The sequence below is a fragment of the Spea bombifrons genome, chromosome 8 (genome assembly GCF_027358695.1).
Source record: "Spea bombifrons isolate aSpeBom1 chromosome 8, aSpeBom1.2.pri, whole genome shotgun sequence".
NCBI lineage: Eukaryota > Metazoa > Chordata > Amphibia > Anura > Pelobatidae > Spea > Spea bombifrons.
The window spans coordinates 46,385,454-46,404,788 of NC_071094.1; the positions used below are offsets into that span (position 1 = coordinate 46,385,454).

At 57.7% G+C, this 19,335-nt stretch overlaps 1 protein-coding gene across 3 annotated transcripts; it reads left to right on the top strand.

The window, feature by feature from the left end:
• Positions 1 to 2,320: 2,320 nt before the first annotated feature.
• On the top strand, positions 2,321 to 18,101 carry BICRA (BRD4 interacting chromatin remodeling complex associated protein). 3 transcript variants are annotated; one of them, XM_053473922.1, is made up of 16 exons: positions 2,321 to 2,395; positions 5,369 to 5,449; positions 8,993 to 9,038; positions 9,485 to 9,527; positions 9,699 to 9,764; positions 10,022 to 11,947; positions 12,646 to 12,903; positions 13,500 to 14,141; positions 14,246 to 14,540; positions 14,648 to 14,757; positions 14,839 to 14,964; positions 15,302 to 15,363; positions 15,481 to 15,629; positions 15,782 to 15,876; positions 16,298 to 16,400; positions 16,581 to 18,101. In XM_053473922.1, the coding sequence occupies exons 3-16, from the start codon at positions 8,998 to 9,000 to the stop codon at positions 17,786 to 17,788; spliced, it is 5,124 nt and encodes a 1,707-aa protein (XP_053329897.1). In that variant the 5' UTR covers positions 2,321 to 2,395; positions 5,369 to 5,449; positions 8,993 to 8,997; the 3' UTR covers positions 17,789 to 18,101. The 3 variants fall into 3 exon arrangements, with proteins under 3 accessions (XP_053329897.1, XP_053329899.1, XP_053329898.1); XM_053473924.1 differs by lacking the exon at positions 12,646 to 12,903; XM_053473923.1 differs by lacking the exon at positions 2,321 to 2,395 and having other exon boundaries at positions 5,286 to 5,449.
• The last annotated feature ends 1,234 nt before the right edge of the window (positions 18,102 to 19,335 follow it).

The window sequence follows — 19,335 nt, forward strand, 5'->3', positions numbered from 1 at the left end:
CTGAGTCCTAATAACCTGCTGGTGTAAGTTGTGTGGCCTTCGCACCGCCGCTCCGCTCCCACCGCCTTTTTACTGGGAGAATGACACCCCCAGCCCTGTATAATGTATAGATAAAGCAGCGAGTCGGCCCCCTGTATAATGTATAGATAAATCAGTGACCGGCCCCCTGTATAATGTATAGATAAATCAGTGACCGGCCCCCTGTATAATGTATAGATAAATCAGTGACCGGCCCCCTGTATAATGTATAGATAAATCAGTGACCGGCCCCCTGTATAATGTATAGATAAATCAGCGGCCGTCAGGCGCTGGGGCAGTTCTACCTGTAATTACCCCGCGTCGTGCTGACCCCAGCAGTCTGGAAAACCTGAGGCTTGTCAGGGGCCATCGTGGCCGCACTCCCCAACATCAGGTCCCACCCTACCGGAAACCTAACCGGCAACGGGGCCCCTGCACCACCCCGCAGACAGATAACGGGGCCCCTGCACCACCCCGCAGACAGATAACGGGGCCCCTGCACCACCCCGCAGACAGATAACGGGGCCCTGCACCACCCCGCAGACAGATAACGGGGCCCCTGCACCACCCCGCAGACAGATAACGGGGCCCTGCACCACCCCGCAGACAGATAACGGGGCCCCTGCACCACCCCGCAGACAGATAACGGGGCCCCTGCACCACCCCGCAGACAGATAACGGGGCCCTGCACCACCTCACAGATAGATAACGGGGCCCCTGCGCCACCCCGCGGACAGATAACGGGGCCCTGCACCACCCCGCAGACAGATAACGGGGCCCCTGCACCACCCCGCGGACAGATAACGGGGCCCTAAGCCTTTTTATGGATTCTCAGGGACCACAGCGTCCTCCGTGGCAGATTCCCGATGCCTCCCTCCATGCCCCCAGGGAGATTAAGGGAAAGTCTGGGGACCCCGAGGGACCAAAGACACGGCTGCTGCGGCCCCTGGCCCCCACTGAGCATCTAAATACATAGAGGGGAAAAGTTACAAGAGATCAGAATCTAACACAAGAGAGTCAGAGGCTGAGATGTAACGGAAGGGAGTTCCTTTACTGAGAGGGTGGTGCATTAGTGGAGCAGCTTCCCAGCAGAAGTGGTAGAGGGTAATGCAGTGAGGGGATTAAACATGCATGGGATAGACATACGGCTCCTGAATCTAAGACGAGACCAACGACTGATTAAGGTTCGAGTCTTTACAGACTAGACGGGTCGGTTCCGGCTTTCCTTCGGTTCCGTTACCGGCTCACAGGAAATGCCGGGACACGCCCACCCCGCGGGCTTTTATTTCCTCGCCCCGGGAGCTCGCACTCTATCGCAGCTGCGCCGGGACACAGACCCAACGCGAACTGCTTCGAAGAATTTATATATTTCGGTTTGGCACCCAAAACAAGCACAGCCCACCCGTCACCAAGAGGACGCGATGCCATTCAAATCCAGCCAATGGGAGCTTACAAACAATCCCTCCGCTCCTCCCCCTTGATTAATTATTACACACGGTGGTCAATCACTTTCAACACGCCCAATCGGCCACCAGGGTGGCCAACAGAGGCCCTCCCACTTCTTCCAAGGCTTGGCCAATCAAAAGCAGCTGTTGCCTCTCTGGCAGAACCAATTTATAATGGCTGTGGTTAGGACCCTTCCTTTAGGTGTCCAGGGCACTGCCTGATAAGAGTTGCTCAGGAAGGGCCTTATGTGGCCTGTGTTGTTTTGGAGCCAGAAATTGAGTGAGAGTTGGTAGTGTAAACAATGCATGGCGCTGACTCCCGGCCGCCGCTGTTTGTTATAATACCAGCAACAGAAATCAGTGCAGTTTAACAACAAACATACGTTTTAACCCTTTAGTTCATGTTGGAGGGCACACGCTGGGGTTAATATTTGTAGTTACCCCAAAGGGCAATATTTAATGTATTTATTTGGCTTCTGGGGTAATAGTTTGTGTTTACATATATATAGACTAATACCCCCAGCAAGGGCACAAAGGCCTGTACAATGTGCCCCTGGGGCAGCTGTCATTGTGTCAGGTGACTTTATTGCCCCTCCCCCATCGGTGCACCGTGTGTGGGGCAGGTAGGTGCGGGAGGGGGGGTCGCTTCCTCCTGGGGGGTAATTAGCAAGTCTTTGGGTTCTGGTCCCGGGCTGCAGATACCCCGATGGGGGGAGGGGAAAAAAATTTACACCCCAGTCCGTGTCCGCGTGTTTACCCCGTGGGAGTCCGCCGTGGCCCCGCGTTTCCAGCCGGGGGTTCCGTGGCGGTTTGGGGCTCCCCGATCAGGCACTGCTCCGGCCGGCTATGTGCAGAGGCCGCTGGGGTCCTGCATTGAGAGCCCGTGCAGGGGAGGCCGGGAGACCCCGGGCGGCTGCTGCTCAAACACCGCGGTGAGTTTCTTACAATTGTAGCGATTTCTCTTTAAATGTCTGTAACTCTGCGCTACCTGCCCCCTGATCGGGGCCGGGGGGTGCGGAGAGGGGGGCAGCAGCACCCCCCGGCCCCCTCCTGCCCCCCACATCCTCCCGCTGCCCCCCACACCGGAGGCTCGTCCCTGTCACGTCTGCAGGATGCACAATTCTCTGGGGTCCCGGGCTGGGGGGCGCAGGCCGCTGGGGGGGAGGTGGGGTCCCTGCCGGGGTATCTGCCCCAGCCCTGGCGGTGGGGGGGTAACTGCAGTCCGTGGAGGGTGCAGATATATTGGGGAGGAGGGGGGGCAGGCCTGGGGTATTGTGCATCCTCGTCCTCACCCCAGCCGCGGTGGCCCTCACACTTGCCCTTGCCCGGGGGTATTTGCAGGGTTTCGGCCCCGCTCTGTGTGTTGGTTGCATGAGAGGCAGCCTTTGTATTATTGGGGTGCAGATCTCTGGGGGTCCCCGGGGAGGAATAACAGCCTGCGGGGTCTGTGACCTTACAGAGGTGGCGAGAGGGGCTGTTACAGTGTTCTTGTGGGGTAACTCCAGGCCGGGGGGTAATTACACGCCGGGGGTGATGGGGGTTGTTCTGGGTTTGTTTGTAAATATTATGGGGGGGGGCTGGTTTTGTTTCCCTTGTAATAAAGCGAGAGGTAGTAGTGACAGGGCTCAGCTGCTCAGGGAGGCGGGAACAACCAGGAAGAGGGAACGGGATTCGGTGCGGAGAGTGACAGGTTGCCCCGTGGTGGGGCAGTTATTGCACCTGGTGATGTAGTCCAGCCCCGCTCTGCTGTGGCATTATGTGGCACTTGGGGGCTGATGGGGTAACGAGGGGCAGAGGGTGATGCCCCAGGGTTACCCGTTCAGTGAGTGGGTGCTGATAGTGTTGCCCTGGGGTGGGGTAACATTGGATGCTATAAGGGTTTGATGGACAGTCCTGGCCGGCGGGGGCCGCGGACACTGTGTGGGGGTATTATGTTTTTCGTTTGCCTCCTGGGGTAATAATATAACGCTGTGGGGAGGGGGGGTAAATCTTGTCTCCTTCCCCCCCCCCCGGCTTCAGTGTCCTGTTGTTGTTGTTTTTGTCCCCCCCCCATTTTTGTTTTTGTTTTTATAAAGCTTTTTTGTAAGGTGAAAACCCCCCCCAAAGTAAAACCCTTCCCGTTGCCATGGCGGCCGGGGGGCAATCGTTGGGGCATTTTGTTGCTGGTTTCGCCGCGCAGTAAAGTCGGTCTGCAGATGGATTTATTGACAGCCAGAACGGGGACGGAATCCGCTGCTGAGGGGGCGCTTTGGTTCTAATTGCCCCCAGTAGGGGTGATCGGTACCGGTAATTATCTGACTAACTGCCCCGGCTCTCTCACTTAATGGTTGATATCGGTCATTTAATTAACTCTTTCAGCTGCTGTTGGCGTGGGGGCCGGTGTGGTGGATTTGGGGCCCCTGAGTTGGGGGGGGTTGGGTTTTTGGGCTCATAAACATATTTGTATTTGTTTTACGGAGAGGCGGCAGTGAAAGGGTTAATTCCTTGCCAGGCCGTCATTTAACCCATTGGATGCTGAAATGTGAATTGCCCCCGCACCCAGGGGACACGGCGCTCCTCCCCGTCTGTTGCCCCTAATTGCCCCATTAATATTACGCCTCTTATGGATTAACCCCTGTGTGTCCGGGGTGGAAATATCTGGGAGCCGGCTTGGTGTCGGTTCCCGTGGTAACGCTAAAGCCCCCCTCTCGCTGAGTGAAGGGGCCGTGTTCAGTAACTGCCCCAGATCTCACGGAACCTGCGCTCAGCTGTTTAGGCGTTAGAACCTCACCCCCCCTCCCGATCGGCTGCTCAGCCTTTATAACCGGTGCGGGACTCGGGGTGAGAGTGCGGTCACTCGGCCCCCGTCTAATCCGTAACGACTCGAACCTTCATCAGTGGTCGGTCTCGTCTTAGATTCAGGAGCCGTATGTCTATCCCATGCATGTTTAATACCCTCACTGTATTACCCTCTACCACTTCTGCTGGGAGGCTGTTCCACGTATTAACCCAAAGATGTTTGAAGCTGTGTGTGTATCTGGGGCGGGGGGTCCGTGCTCGGCAGGTTGCAGGGATGTTGTATTCACGGTCCGGCTGCTCCCGGTGATGCCCTCGGGGAGGGGGGGTCTCCGTCGGGTGGGGGGCTGCGCAGGACGGTGTATTAGTGCAGAGATCTGTGTGAGATTTGTGTCGGGATCCACTGGATCTCCCCGGGGTCTGCTCTGTAGGCCGTAGACCTGCGCCGCGGGCCGGTTTGGGGAGGGGGCTTTAGCCCCTGGCTCTGTGTTTTGTTCCCTTTGCCGTAATTATTGCCCCGGCTGGTGAGTGATGAGAGTTGTAGTTGAGCGGCGGGGGGTAAGTTTCCTGTTCGGCGGATCTCTGCATCCGGGGGGCGTCTGTACCGGTGATACCCGGATCTAGTGCTGCAGGTCTGGGGGGTCCCTGTTGTGCCCCCCTTGTTGTTGGGGTATTTTGCCCTCTTGCCCCACCATAGGCGGCAGATCTCCAGGACATGTAACGGCAGATACCCCGGGGGGGGGGTCATTCTGGTGCCGCCTGAAACATGGTCTCAGTGATGGGAATATTCTGTTGGTTGCTATGGTGATAAGACCAGTCGTTAGGCTTTGCACCAAAATTTAGCTTTCTAAATAACTTTATTCCCCCGAAAACGCGAAACAAACCGGCGGCTGCTGAACGGGGGAAACGCGCAGTTTTTGGGGTTATCATAAAATTCGCAGTCTGACACGGCCTCTTCTGGTCCGCCGCCGGGGGGTGGTGGTCCCACATCGACTGGGTGGGGGTTTTGGGGGTTTCATAAGGGATCTTTCCTGTTTTATGCCACCTCTGCTGGGAGTCGGCACCAGGTGGTAGTTTGGGGTCCGCGGCTCTCGCTGTCACTCAATGTCTTTCTGCTCTCTGCCTTCCAGGAAGCGCTCGCTCTGATGATGTCATCCGCGGTCTCTGAGCTGTAGATGAATTTGCTCCGCGTCGCACCCGTCCCGCTTCCTGTAAGTACCTCTGCTGGGAGGCCGCTCCGGGTATTTAACCTGTCTACACCCCCCGCTGTGTCTGATCCGGATTATATGATCGTTCATCCCGTCCGTCATCCTATTCCAGGATTGGCTGTTTGCCTCGTTTTATAACTGGTGTCGGACTCAGGAGGAAGTCAGCCCCGTACAATGTATACTGCAGTCACAGCGAGGAACCTCCCCCCATTATCTATACATTATACAGGGGGCCGGTTACTGATTTATCTATACATTATACAGGGGCCGGTCACTGATTTATCTATACATTATACAGGGGCCGGTCACTGATTTATCTATACATTATACAGGGGCCGGTCACTGATTTATCTATACATTATACAGGGACCGGTCACTGATTTATCTATACATTATACAGGGGCCGGTCACTGATTTATCTATACATTATACAGGGGGCCGGTCACTGATTTATCTATACATTATACAGGGGCCGGCTCGCTGATTTATCTATACATTATACAGGGGGCCGGTCACTGATTTATCTATACATTATACAGGGGGCCGGTCACTGATTTATCTATACATTATACAGGGGCCGGTCACTGATTTATCTATACATTATACAGGGGCCGGCTCGCTGATTTATCTATACATTATACAGGGGGCCGGTCACTGATTTATCTATACATTATACAGGGGCCGGTCACTGATTTATCTATACATTATACAGGGGGCCGGTCACTGATTTATCTATACATTATACAGGGGGCCGGTCACTGATTTATCTATACATTATACAGGGGGCCGGTCACTGATTTATCTATACATTATACAGGGGCCGGTCACTGATTTATCTATACATTATACGGGGGCAGGTCACTGATTTATCTATACATTATACGGGGGCCGGTCACTGATTTATCTATACATTATACAGGGGCCGGTCACTGATTTATCTATACATTATACAGGGGCCGCTCACTGATTTATCTATACATTATACAGGGGGCCGGTCACTGATTTATCTATACATTATACAGGGGGCCGGTCACTGATTTATCTATACATTATACAGGGGCCGGACACTGATTTAACTATACATTATACAGGGGGCCGGACACTGATTTATCTATACATTATACAGGGATCCGGTCACTGATTTATCTATACATTATACAGGGGGCCGGTCACTGATTTATCTATACATTATACAGGGGCCGGTCGCTGATTTATCTATACATTATACAGGGGCCGGTCGCTGATTTATCTATACATTATACAGGGGGCCGGTCACTGATTTATCAATACATCATACAGGGGTCGGTCACTGATTTATCTATACATTATACAGGGGGCCGGTCACTGATTTATCTATACATTATACAGGGGCCGGTCACTGATTTATCTATACATTATACAGGGCCGGTCACTGATTTATCTATACATTATACAGGGGCCGGTCACTGATTTATCTATACATTATACAGGAGGCCGGCTCACTGATTTATCTATACATTATACAGGGGCCGGTCACTGATTATCTATACATTATACAGGGGGCCGGTCACTGATATATCTATACATTATACAGGGGGCCGGCTCGCTGATTATCTATACATTATACAGGGGGCCATATATTGATATATCTATACATTATACAGGGGCCGGTCACTGATTTATCTATACATTATACAGGGGCCGGTCACTGATTATCTATACATTATACAGGGGCCGGTCACTGATTTATCTATACATTATACAGGGGCGGTCACTGATTTATCTATACATTATACAGGGGGCCGGCTCGCTGACTTATACATTATACAGGGGGCCGGTCACTGATTTATGCATTATACAGGGGGCCGGTCACTGATTTATCGATACATTATACAGGGGGCCGGTCACTGATTTATCTATACATTATACAGGGGGCCGGTCGCTGATTTATCTATACATTATACAGGGGGCCGGCTCGCTGATTTATACATTATACAGGGGGCCGGTCACTGATTTATGTATACATTATACAGGGGCCGGTCACTGATTTATCTATACATTATACAGGGGGCCGGTCGCGGCTCGCTGATTCAACCTCCTCTGGAGCTGCCGTTACTGTCAGTCATGTGATGTTTTGGGTGACTTAGTTGATGCTTTATGGCGATGTTAATGAAGTCCGTTCCTCCATAGACTTTCATCAGTCCGAGAGTCCAGCTGGGTGAATAAGACTGAGCCGTTCTATTGTCCCCCACAGGCAGTATGAGGAGTCGGGGGGTAGTAGATCGGGGGGCGGGAGTTATACATTAATCTGATCCGAGGAATAAAATCTAATATTCGGTTATTAGAAGTTTTTTGGCCTCTTTTCTCCCGCGTTTCCCAGCATGCACCTCCCCCTCTCCGTCTGATTGGCCAGGGGGTGGGATTAGATTCCGTGAGCACAGGAGCGGCTGCATGTATACTCTGTGCTTTATTCTGCATGTCCCAGCAGCGAGAGTCTCGCCGCGTGCTGTACTCGGTGCTGTACTCGGTGCTGTACTCGGGCCTCTAGTTGGCTGTATAGTGGTTGCTGTTCATTGTACTGACTTCCCCCCCCCATAACATTGTATGGTGTACTCGGTGCTGTGTTTGGGATGCTCGATGACCCCCCCCCCCACAGTGTACTCGGTGCTGGAGGACGAGCCGCTCTGTATTGATAAGTAGTTGAGGCAGGGAGCTGTCACCCAGGAGCAGATCTTATCTTGTTTTAAGTGGTTTTCTTTCTGTGGGTTTTGGTGCCAAAAGGGTAAAAATAGAAGTTTTAGCCTTAATACCACCTTCTCTGGGTGACTGTTACCTGTATCCACCAGTATAACACCCCGGGCTAATCACTTGCAGACGGCATTCGCTGTGACGGTCGGAGGTCGAAGGTCTCGGCTCGCACCCAGTCATGTGACGGCACCGAGCACACCGCCGGCTGCCGGGATGATGATTATTACCCCGTGGTGTCATACCCCGGGGGGGGGCTGTTGGACAGAACGTAACGCTGGAATGCGGCGTCCCGAAATATGCGCGGCGGCCGCAGAGCATTCCCCCCCGCAGCTTAACCCCTCGCAGGCTGTGTAGAGTGCGAGCTCACGGGGTCAGGGCTCTGCTGCCTTCTCCGCAGGCCCGTGTTTGGCCATAAATATTCCTCCCCTTCCAGGACTGGTTCTGCCCCTGTTTGCCCCCTGGTGGTTTCTCGGGGTTACTGCCAGCAGATGAGGCAGGAGGAGAATGGGAAGCTGCCCTGCGGAATTCTCTCACGGCGTTCTAACCACTCCCAGCACCCCCCCCCGTGGAAAACCTCTAGAGTCCTGCACCGGTCCTGATAACGTCTGATTTAGAGGCCAGTCGGCTTATTCTGGGTGGCGGAGTGGATCCCGTGGCCATCAAGACTGGCCGGGGGGTGCAGGATGAGTTAAGCCCCGACTCGGCATTAAACGCCAGATTTGCCCCCCAAACAACCCCCCCCCCCGGCTCGGCTTTACCCCTTCCACCCCCTGTTTATAAAGGTGGTGTTTGGTGATCGTCTCCTCTCTTCTCTTGCAGTTGACATGGATGATGAAGATGGCCGATGCCTGCTAGATGTGATATGGTGAGCGCCTCCCCCTCTCCTCACCCCTTCCCCCTATGCCGCGTGCCTCCCCCCTCCTCACCCCTTCCCCTCTCCTCACCCCTTCCCCTATGCCACGTGCCTCCCCCTCTCCTCACCCCTTCCCCTCTCCTCACCCCTTCCCCTATGCCACGTGCCTCCCCCTCTCCTCACCCCTTTCCCTCTCCTCACCCCTTCCCCCTATGCCGCGTGCCTCCCCCTCTCCTCTCCCCTTCCCCTATGCCGCGCGCCTCCCCCTCTCCCCTCCACGTCCCCTCGGCCTTTTTCCAGGTTTTTTTGGGGGGTTGGGGTTGGACAGTTTGTTCAGTTGTTTGGGGGGGTACAGACTGTGTCCCCCGAGTGTTTTGGGGGGGTTCTGGGCAGTTTTTGGGGGGATTATGTTGCTTTGTGGCGGCGTCGGCCTCTAACACGTGTTTCCCGTCTTGCAGCGACCCGCAGGCTCTCAATGACTTCTTACATGGATCTGACAAGGTGAGTCCCCGGACGCTACGTTAAGGAAAGGGTTAATTTCCTCGCAGCCCCAGAGCTGGCAATCGGCTCTGCGGGGTGATGACGCCTGGCGCGGGGTGATGACGCGGCCCCGGGGCCGGTCCCCTTCGGACGAAGCCGCTGGGATTCTCACCCTTTTTTTCCCCTCTGTAGATCGATGGAGACGACCTCTTGGATAATACGGGCGACGCGGCGAACGCCTTCTTCGTGGGCACCGGGGTAATTTCTCTCAGAAAGCGGGGGCAAAACCAGACATCAGGGGGGCGGGGGGTGTTTAACGTTTACAGACAGATTGTGGCCCCTGTGCTGAGTACTTAAAGGGGAGGAAAAAGCGAGCAGGGTGCGTGGATGTAGAGCGAGGGGCATTAGTGGCAGGAAGAAAGGAGGAGGAGCCGCAGCTGCTGGGGGCGGGGTCATATTCAGAGGCTTTCTGCTAACCGTCGGCCGACGTGTTTCCCCCCCCCCTCTTTTTTCAGCTACACGTTCAAGAAAATCCGGGGAATCATCTGACCGCGGAACCCAACCCCCCGAGCGCCGGCGTGGACTTGGACTTCCTGGAAGATGACATCCTGGGGTCTCCGTCCGGCGGCGGATCCGGTCTCGCCAACTCCGAGCAGCCCTGCGATATTCTGCAGCAGAGCCTCCAGGAGGCCAACATCACGGAGCAGACCCTGGAGGCCGAGGCCGAGCTGGACCTGAGCTCCTTCCAGCTCCCCACCCTGCAGCCGGTGGTCCAGGCCGCCGCCGACGGCACCCCCCAGATATTCTCCGGCGGGGCTGACCTCATCGGCCTGCAGCAGCCGGCCGTGCTGACCCACCAGGCTCTCGTGCAGCAGTCCGTGGGGGCCGACGTCGTCAACAAAGCCATCAGCGTCCAGCCCTTCATCCAGCAGGTGGGTCTGGGAAATGTCACCATCCAGCCCATCTCCAACCTCCCAGGACTGCCTAACGGGAGCCCCGGCGGGCCGCTGGGCATCGGGCAGATACAAGTGGTGGGGCAACAAGTGATGGCCATCAACCAGCCGACGCAGCAGATCATCGCCAAGCAGGTGCAGTCGGGGCAAGTGGCTAATCTGCCCGTGGGCAGCTACCTGACGGGGCCGGAGCAGCAGCAAGTCACGCTGACGTCGAGCGGCGTGTCCCCGCAGAGCGCCGGGCTGGTCCTGCAGAACAAAATCCCCACCGTGGCCACCACGCTCAACGGCAACTCGGTGTTCGGCAGCGTGTCGGCCGCCCAGTGCACCCAGTCGCTGACGGTCACCTCCAGCCTGAACAGCCCGGTGATCATCCAGCGGACTCCCACTCCCATCCAGCCCAAGCCTTCCGGGGTCCTGCAGCAGAAGGTTTTCCAGATCTCCCCCAAACCCTTCGCGCCCAACAACGCCCTGACCCTCCAGGGCGAGGCGGCCCTGCAGCAGCAGAAGACTCAGCCCAACCTGACGTTTGTGGCCGGGAAGTCGGGGCAGAACGTGGTCCTGTCGGGGTTTCCGCAGGGGCTGCCGGCCAACGTCTTCAAACAGCCCCCCCCGCAGCAGCAGTCCCTGGGCAAACCCATGAGCGTCCAGCTGCTCAACCACCAAGGCAGCAGCATCGTGATCCCCGCGCAGCATGCGCAAGCCATGCTGCAGGGCCAGAACCAGTTCCTTCTACCGGGGCAGCTCTCTGCCCTCCAAGCCAACATGGGGGGCCAGATCCTGACCGCCCCCCACCCCGGCGGACAGGCTCACATCATCGCCAGCCAAGGACCCGGCGGTCAGCTTCTCAACCAAGCCCTGCTCACCAACCCCAACCTGGCCAATCAGCTGAACCTGGGGCAGATGCTGGCGTCGCAGAACGCCCACGGCACGGCCCACATCCTCTCGGGGCCCATACAGCTCCAGGCCGCCGGCCAGGTGGGGCAGCCCACCTTGTTCCAGATGCCCGTGTCCCTGGCGGGGAACCTGAGCACCCAGACGCAGCCCACGGTGACGACCTCTCTGAACCAGGCGGGCCAGACGGTCATCCAGGGGGTGACGCTGCCCAACCAAGTAGCCATGTTTAACCCCAGCGAGAGCCTGGGCCAGGCGGTCAGCATCCAGCAGGCCCCGGCGGGCAGCAGCCAGAGCCCGGGGATCGTTCAGCAGCAGCAGGCACCGCAGGTTGTCCAGGGGGCCGGCCTCCTGCCAAATGCCGAGCAGCCCTCCATCCTCACCGTCCAATCCGCGCAGCAGCCTCCGCAGGGGCAGGCCCAGCTCCAGTTGAATGTACGACAGACTCCGCCTTTAGCGCCGCCTCAGCAGCCAATCGCGGCTCAGTCTCAGCCGAGCCCCCGCCTGTCCTCCAGTCCCGACAAGATCCTCCTGGGGCAGACGGCTGGAGGAGCCATCATGAGCGCGGAGACCATGCAGATGTTCCTGCAGCAGGTGAGGGTCCGGGCCGCGGGGGTCTTCAGGATTTCCTGTAATGTCGTTGGGGGGGGGTGTATTGGGTGCAGATCTGTGGCCCCTTCCTGGCGGCGCTTTGGTTTGTCATGGCGTGTGAGGTAGAGGGTGGTCTGCCATGGGGGAGGGGTAACTGGTGTTGCTCTGCGCCCCCTAGTGGTAGAATCGGGTATAATGCCCCCTCCTCCCTGTTGCACGTCTCCCCTATTAAGTTGTGTTTAGGTGACGGTGCCCTTCGTATGCATGGATGGATTCCATTGGTTTAATGGAATCATTTTCCTGTCATTGATTGGCTGCTTAAAGTGACTTGAGAAAGGATGGGAGGGGGGTGGCAGAAAACGAATAAAGTACTTTAATACCCGGCCCTCGTTAGGGCCGTACGGGGCGCCCGTTTAAATACCCCAGGAAGCTGTATGGCCAATGGCTGCTGCACAAGGTAACGCATCCGTGATCTGTGAGCGATTAGTTTCCCTGTTTAACCCTTCGTGTGACTGCAGGGGTAATATACATGCGTGTGCTGGGTGTGTATGTTGTGTAAAGACTCGCGCCAGGGGCAGTTATGTTGAATCGAGCTGGTGGTCCTGTCCACCTGTGGCCCCCCCGTAGACGGCCCCTGGGCCGCGCGTGGCTCCGTGTCGCCGGGTTTGTTAACGCAGGGTCGCTGCTGTTGGCCGTTTCAGAAGGAGCAGCATTTTTATGGAGCCGCCGTGAAGCCGGAGAGCAGCTCTGCCCCGTCGCTCCTCCCCCCGCCGCCGGCCGTCAGCGTCTCCGCCAGCAGCAGTAGCGTTCCCGCCTCCGTCATAGTCAGCAGCGGTGCCGGCTCCTCCATCCTGCCCCACCGTGAGCCGGGCCAGAACCCCGCGGCGCCGGACTCCAAAGGACCGATTCTCTTACCTCATTACCCTGCCAACCCGACTCCGCAGGGCCAGTCCGGCCAGGTAGCCCTCTTACCCCCCGCTGACCGCTTCCCGCTCCCCTCTGAACTCCGGAGAAGCTCCTCGCCGGGCAGAGCGCTAACTTCTCATGGGGGGGGTAGTGTGGTGTAGCACCCTGGGCTGGGGGGGGGCAGATAGATGTCGGGGGGTAGATTGATGCCCCCCCGTTCAGAGACGCGGTAATGACCCCCCGAGAGTCTCTTCCCAAGGTTCCGCATTTAGAACCCGAACGATTACCCCCCACCCCCGGGCGGCGGGCTGGATCCAGAGGCAATCGGGGCAGATATGGAGTTTATAGACCCCCCCCCCCGCGGAGAGGCTTCACAATGGGCGCCCTCCGTGGCTCGGGGGTCTCCCAGCTCTCCCCCCTCCTGTGCTGCTTGCTCTCTCCACTAATTCCTCCCCAGTCACGGCTGCTCCTTCCTCACTGCGCATCTTCTAAAAATGCTGCCGCTCTCTCCTCTCTCTCCGGGTGCCGCTGGTGATGGTGTTTTCTCTGTCTGTGTTAACCCTTTTTATGCTGGGGGTAGTTGGGACGTGTCTGTGGCGCCCGGCGTCGGCCGCCGATTAACGGATCTTCTTTCTGTCTCTCCCGTCAGATTCCCGCAGGACAGCAGAAGGTCCCCGGCGCCTCTCCTTCCCACTCGCTACCTCACCCTCCCAGCCCCCAGCTGCAGCCCTCCTCCTCTCACCTGCCCCAGATGCAGTCCCCCCACCAGTCGCGGCCTCCCTCTCGGCCCCCGTCCCGGCCCCATTCCCGGCCCCCGTCCCAGCCCCCGAGCGTCCCCCGGCCCCCCTCGGAGCCCCTGTCCCGCTCCTGTACCCCCCAGATGCAGAATCTTTATGTCATTCAGAACCAGATCTCCTCCCCCCACGGCCCCTCGCAGCACCCGCTGCGGCCCCCGTCGCAGCCTCAGGTTCACGCCGCCTTCGCCCCCCACCAGCCGCAGCATTCAGCGGACGCGGCCCAGACTTTGTCCTCCCCGTCCCCGCAGCCCATACAGCTCCAGCTGCAGCTCAGCGCTCCTCAGGGGGAGGTCCGGACTGGGCCCCTGCGGGCCACCCCCCCCACGTCGGAGCCGCAGACCCACTCATTCCAGGTGCACTTCCAGACCCAAGCGGCCATCAACCCCCAGAGCGGGGGGCAGCAGGTCCACCAGATGACTTCGGGGCAGTTCCAGACGTTGTCCCTGTCCAGCTCGGCCCCCCAGCACAAGCAGCTCTTGGAGAGGTTCCAGCAGGTAAGGAGGGGGGCGAATATTTAATTACCCCTCACCCCCCCCTTTCACCCCTGTGCGGCTGGGAGTTGCCGCCTTGTCTCTAATTTGCCTCTTTGCCCCCCCAGATGCAGCAGGGGCTGATGCTCTCCACCCAGCAGCCCCCCTCCGTCGCCCAGTCGTCTCCGGCTCTCGGGGGGCAGTACAGCGGGCAGCCCCAGTCTGTGCTAATGAGCGGCCAGGGCCAGCCGGCCCCCAACCCTCTGCACGGCCATTCCCCGGGCCAGGTTCTGATCCAGTCCGGCCACCTGTCTGACATATCGAAGGGGCAGGTAGCCGCGGGCGGGCAGTCCGCGCAGGTCTCCGCGCTCCTGCAGCCGCAGCAGCCCCCCCAGCAGACCACGGTGCTCGTCAAAAATTCAGGTAGGACCACGAAGCCCTCCTCCCCGGGGCGCCGTTCTCTGAGCGCACTACTTTTTTTCTCTGGTTATACGCGGGGTCTCTTAATCGTCCTAATTCTCTGCCTTCAGCTCCGGTTGCTGGTCCGGTGCCCCCCGACGCGAATGTTTACCCCGGCCCTGGAGGGAAAGTGGCCACCATGCAGGGCAAACCCAGTGCCGCCCTGCCGGTGCAGCCCCAGGTAAATACGCGGCCCGGCTCGGAGGGTTGCGAGGATGTTGGGTGCTATCGCTTGTTACCTCTCACACACGTCGTCTTTCAGGGTAAGACGGGGGTCATCAGCTCCGTGCCGGGCATCAGCCTGGGCAAAGGCCCCCTGCAGATCCAGGTGGTCGGCAAAGGGATCGCTCAGATGGTGCCCCCCACGCCGGTGCCCACCCAGCCACAGGTAGGAGCCACGAGCGGCGTGTTATCGGGGCAAGGGGGGGGTTATGTGGAGCAGCCTCCCAGCAGAGGTGGTAGAGGGTAATACAGTGAGGGGATTAAATATGCATGGGATAGACATACGGCTCCTGAATCTAAGACGAGACAAACGACTGATTACAGATTAGCCGGGGGGCCGGATGGGGCCGATCTGCTGGCGGTTCTGTTTGAGTTTTTCTTACCAATGAAGAGTTAAATTAGCTTTAAAGCCGGAAAAAGTTCTTTAATCTACAAAACGAGTTTTTTTGGGTATGTTTTTTTTTTTATATATATATTTTTTCTTTTTTTTGACTTTTTTGTAGTTTGAGAATAAGTTTGGAGCGATGAAGAAACTCCCAACACTACAGCCAAGCAAGGAGGCCTGGTAAGCGGGGTCCGCGGGGAGGACGGGGGGGGGGGTCGTATCCGCAGGCCGGGGGGGTTGGCTATCCGGAGGTCGGCCCTCGGCGGCCCTCACACGCTTTCTCCTCTGCCCCCCCAGTTTCCTGGAGCAGTTACACAAACACCAGGGGATGGTCCTTCACCCCGACTACAAGTCCTCTTTCCACTCGTTCGAAGACGCCCTGCACCGGCTGCTGCCCTACCACGTGTACCAGGGGCTGCTGCCCTCCGACCGCGACCTCGGCAAGGGTGAGTCCAAAGCGGGCCGAAAGGGGCCGATCCTGCCGTCTGTTACCTTCGGGCGGGGGAGGAAATAAAAGTCGGAGGGCGGATTCAAGGGGTTTCGTTGTTGTCTCTTTAGGAGGTTAATCTTCTTCTTTTCTCCCATCTCTGCCTGGCAGTGGATGAAGAGTTTGAGGTTGTATCTACCCAGCTTCTGAAGCGCACTCAGGCGATGCTTAATAAATACCGCCTGCTGCTCCTGGAGGAATCGAGGGTGAGTGGACGGGACCGACCCTCCAATACATCAGTCATTAGTACCCAGCGGCCCTTAAACATGTCGCTGTCATTAGTACCCGGTGCCCCTACGAGGGGCCGGCCCCTAAACATGTAGCTGTTATTAGTACCCGGCGGCCCTACGAGGGGCTGGCCCCTAAACATGTCGCTGTTATTAGTACCCGGTGGCCCTACGAGGGGCCGGCCCCTAAACATGTCGCTGTCATTAGTACCCGGTGGCCCTACGAGGGGCCGGCCCCTAAACATGTAGCTGTTATTAGAACCCGACGGCCCTACGAGGGGCCGGCCCCTAAACATGTCGCTGTTATTAGTACCCGGTGGCCCTACGAGGGGCCGGCCCCTAAACATGTCGCTGTCATTAGTACCCGGTGGCCCTGACCCGCGTCCGTTCTCCTTCGCAGAGAGTGAGTCCTTCTGCAGAAATGGTGATGATCGACCGGATGTTCATCCAGGAGGAGAAAGTGGCTCTTTCATTAGACCGGCAGCTGGCCAAGGAGAGACCAGGTACTGTCCGCCATCTTTATTTCACCCCCATAATGCACTGCGGCGTTTCGTGCCGGGGCAGGAAGCTTTATTGCCCCACGTAGAGGTTGTTGAGGATAATGGAGATTGCGGTGTTTCTGGGGGCTCTTCGGTCTCTTCTTCGTGTCTCTGTGTAGTAACGGCTCTTCGGTCTCTCCGCAGATGAGTACGTGTCTTCATCTTCCTCACGATCTCAGACCTTCGCTGCCTCGGCGGCTTCCGTCTCTCCGTGTCCTGCTCCGGCCCCCGAGGTTCTGAAGCCCCACGTGGTGCAGACTTCTACCCCCATCCACCCCACTAAGCTGGTGATCAAGCATGGCGGAGGGGGGTCCCCGTCGGTGACATGGGCCAAAGCTTCGCCTTCCCTCGATGCAGACGAGGACGCCATGCCGTCTCGCAGCAAACCCCCCATCAAGACGTACGAGGCCCGGAGCCGGATCGGACTCAAGCTGAAGATCAAACAAGAGGCCGGCCTCAGCAAAGTCATTCACAACACTGCCTTGGATCCGGTTCATCAGAACCCGCCTCCGCCGCCGCCCCCTCCCCCGGCCGCTCCGCCCACCGCTCCGGTGTCCACCGTCATCAAGACGACGGTCCACACGACCCCGGCCACCGTCACCACCCCCACCGGGCAGATGAACGGCACCGTGGACCACTCGTCCCCCGCCGAGAAGAAGCCGCTTGCCACCTACTGCCGGCTGCCTCTGCGCAAGACCTACCGGGAAAACGTGGACGCCTTCGTGGCGGGAAAACCGGCGGACGCCAAGGAGAAAGCGGAGAAGTTACCGCAGCTGCCGGTCGCCGCGCCCACCATCAAGCAAGAAGACGGGTCGCGCAGCGTCATCACGTCCCACAAGTCCCAGGGGCCGTCGGAGCCTGAAAGGGGCCGGAGAGAGGACGGCGGCTCCAAGCTGATGTTCTTCAGCAGAGGGGAGACCAAGACCAACAAGAACGAGGAGACTCCGGTGGGAACGAGGAGGAGCGCCAGGGACGACGAGCAGAGCTACTACCGGCGGATCATCAAGTCGGAGCCGCCGGACAGCGAGGCCGATCTGCCCTGGGACGTCCCGTTCCCGTCGGCCAAAAGGCTGAAGTCGGAGCCGTTCGACGTGGACAACGCCAGCTTCTCCAGCGATAGCCCCCAAGACGACTCGCTGAACGAGCACCTCCAGAGCGCCATCGACAGCATCCTCAACCTGCAGCAGCCCCAGAGCGGCGGGGGGCCCAACGCGTTACTCCGCTCCTCCGCCCAGCCCTCCTACCACCACTCCTCCTCATCCTCCCCCTTCTCGTCCCCGGTCCACCGCACAGACCCGTACCTCACCCCCAATCACAACGGAGGCCTGGGGGCCAGGACGTTAAATAGATAACGGGGCGGCGATGGCGGGAACTTGACGTGCGAAAGTCGCCGGTTTTTGGCCGGAAGCGGGAAAGAAAAAAAAACAGAAAAAAATAGACTATTTCCGGTAGCTGTCGTGGCTGGACGTGGAACGCGTCGGGGGTCGGGAGACTCGCGGTTTCCGGGTTTCAGCCTCATGTCCCCCCCATTCGCTTGCGCTCGGCGCGGAGAGATTGCGTGGCCCTCCTACGCCGGGAGGCGCAGCACGTCGGTGACGACGAGGAATTTAGAGGACGCGTCCATCCAGTGGTTTGTTGCCTTCAGAACTTTAGTATTTGTTTTTGCCCCCCCTCTCGTTTTTGCCCCCCAAGTCTCTTCTCATCTCGATAAACTAAAGCTTACGACCTTGGAACGGGAACGGGACTGGCTTCACGGCAACGCCGATTAAAATTTATTCTAATGATTATTTTCTTTAAGTTATTCAAACATCAAAGTCAGGGGATCGTTTATGTTGTATTTTTTTATTATAATTATTATATTTTTGGGGGGATTTAGCGAATGAATGCACAGCGGGCGTCGGGCCAGCGGGACGTCACCGTTATTGTTGTTTTTTTTGGGTGCGCCGAGCCTCGCCGGTAATCCTCGTTCAGCCGGGGCAGTAAGGGTTTGGGAAGGGGGCAAATGGGGGTGAGTAACCCCGCTGGTAACCGGGTCGGCCGAGGCCGCAGCGGGGTCCCTTCCTTGTAGGCAGCGAGACGCGCACAGGCAGTCGGCGCACGGGCCGCAGGGTACTGATTTGGGCCGCTGTGGCCCCCAGGAAACATTGAGGGGGGCAGGTAGTTGTAAGGTTGGCCGGATGGGGCAGATCGGGTGTTGGGGCGTAATTTGCACACGGCTACGAATGTGACACTATGTATCAGAAACACTTTCCGTTACGGACTCTGCCCCAGACAAACAGTCCCCGGGGCGCTTACCGGCTTCCTACCCCAGAGAGAGAGAGAGAGAGAGACAGGCTCTGACCGGCCCCCCAGGTTATTACCCCAGAGGGAGAGGGCAGGCTCTGACCGGCCCCCAGGTTATTACCCCAGAGGGAGAAGGCAGGCTCTGACCGGCCCCCAGGTTATTACCCCAGAGGGAGAGGGCAGGCTCTGACCGGCCCCCCAGGTTATTACCCCAGAGAGAGACAGGCACTGACTGGCCCCCCAGGTTATTACCCCAGAGGGAGGGGTGGAGACCCCCCCCAGAGCTAGCGTCTTTCCTAATGCGGTTCCTTAGAATGTTTGAAGCTAGAATGTCTCGGCCCCGCGGTCGCGCAGGCAGACTTGGCTCCGAATATCGCGCGCCGGCAAACGTCTTCATTCATTTTTATTTTTCAAGCAAATCCCAGAACGTTAAAATTAAAAGAATCCACCCCCCCTCTCATTACCCCCCCGATAACCAAACATTACGGCGGGGGGTCGTACTATACAGAGTTTGTACTGTATTTATAATGTATAATGATTTTTTAAGAGAATGATGTACGTTTAGTACTTCCTGTAAATTAAATTTGCTCCTTTTTAAAAACGTTATGATTTTTTT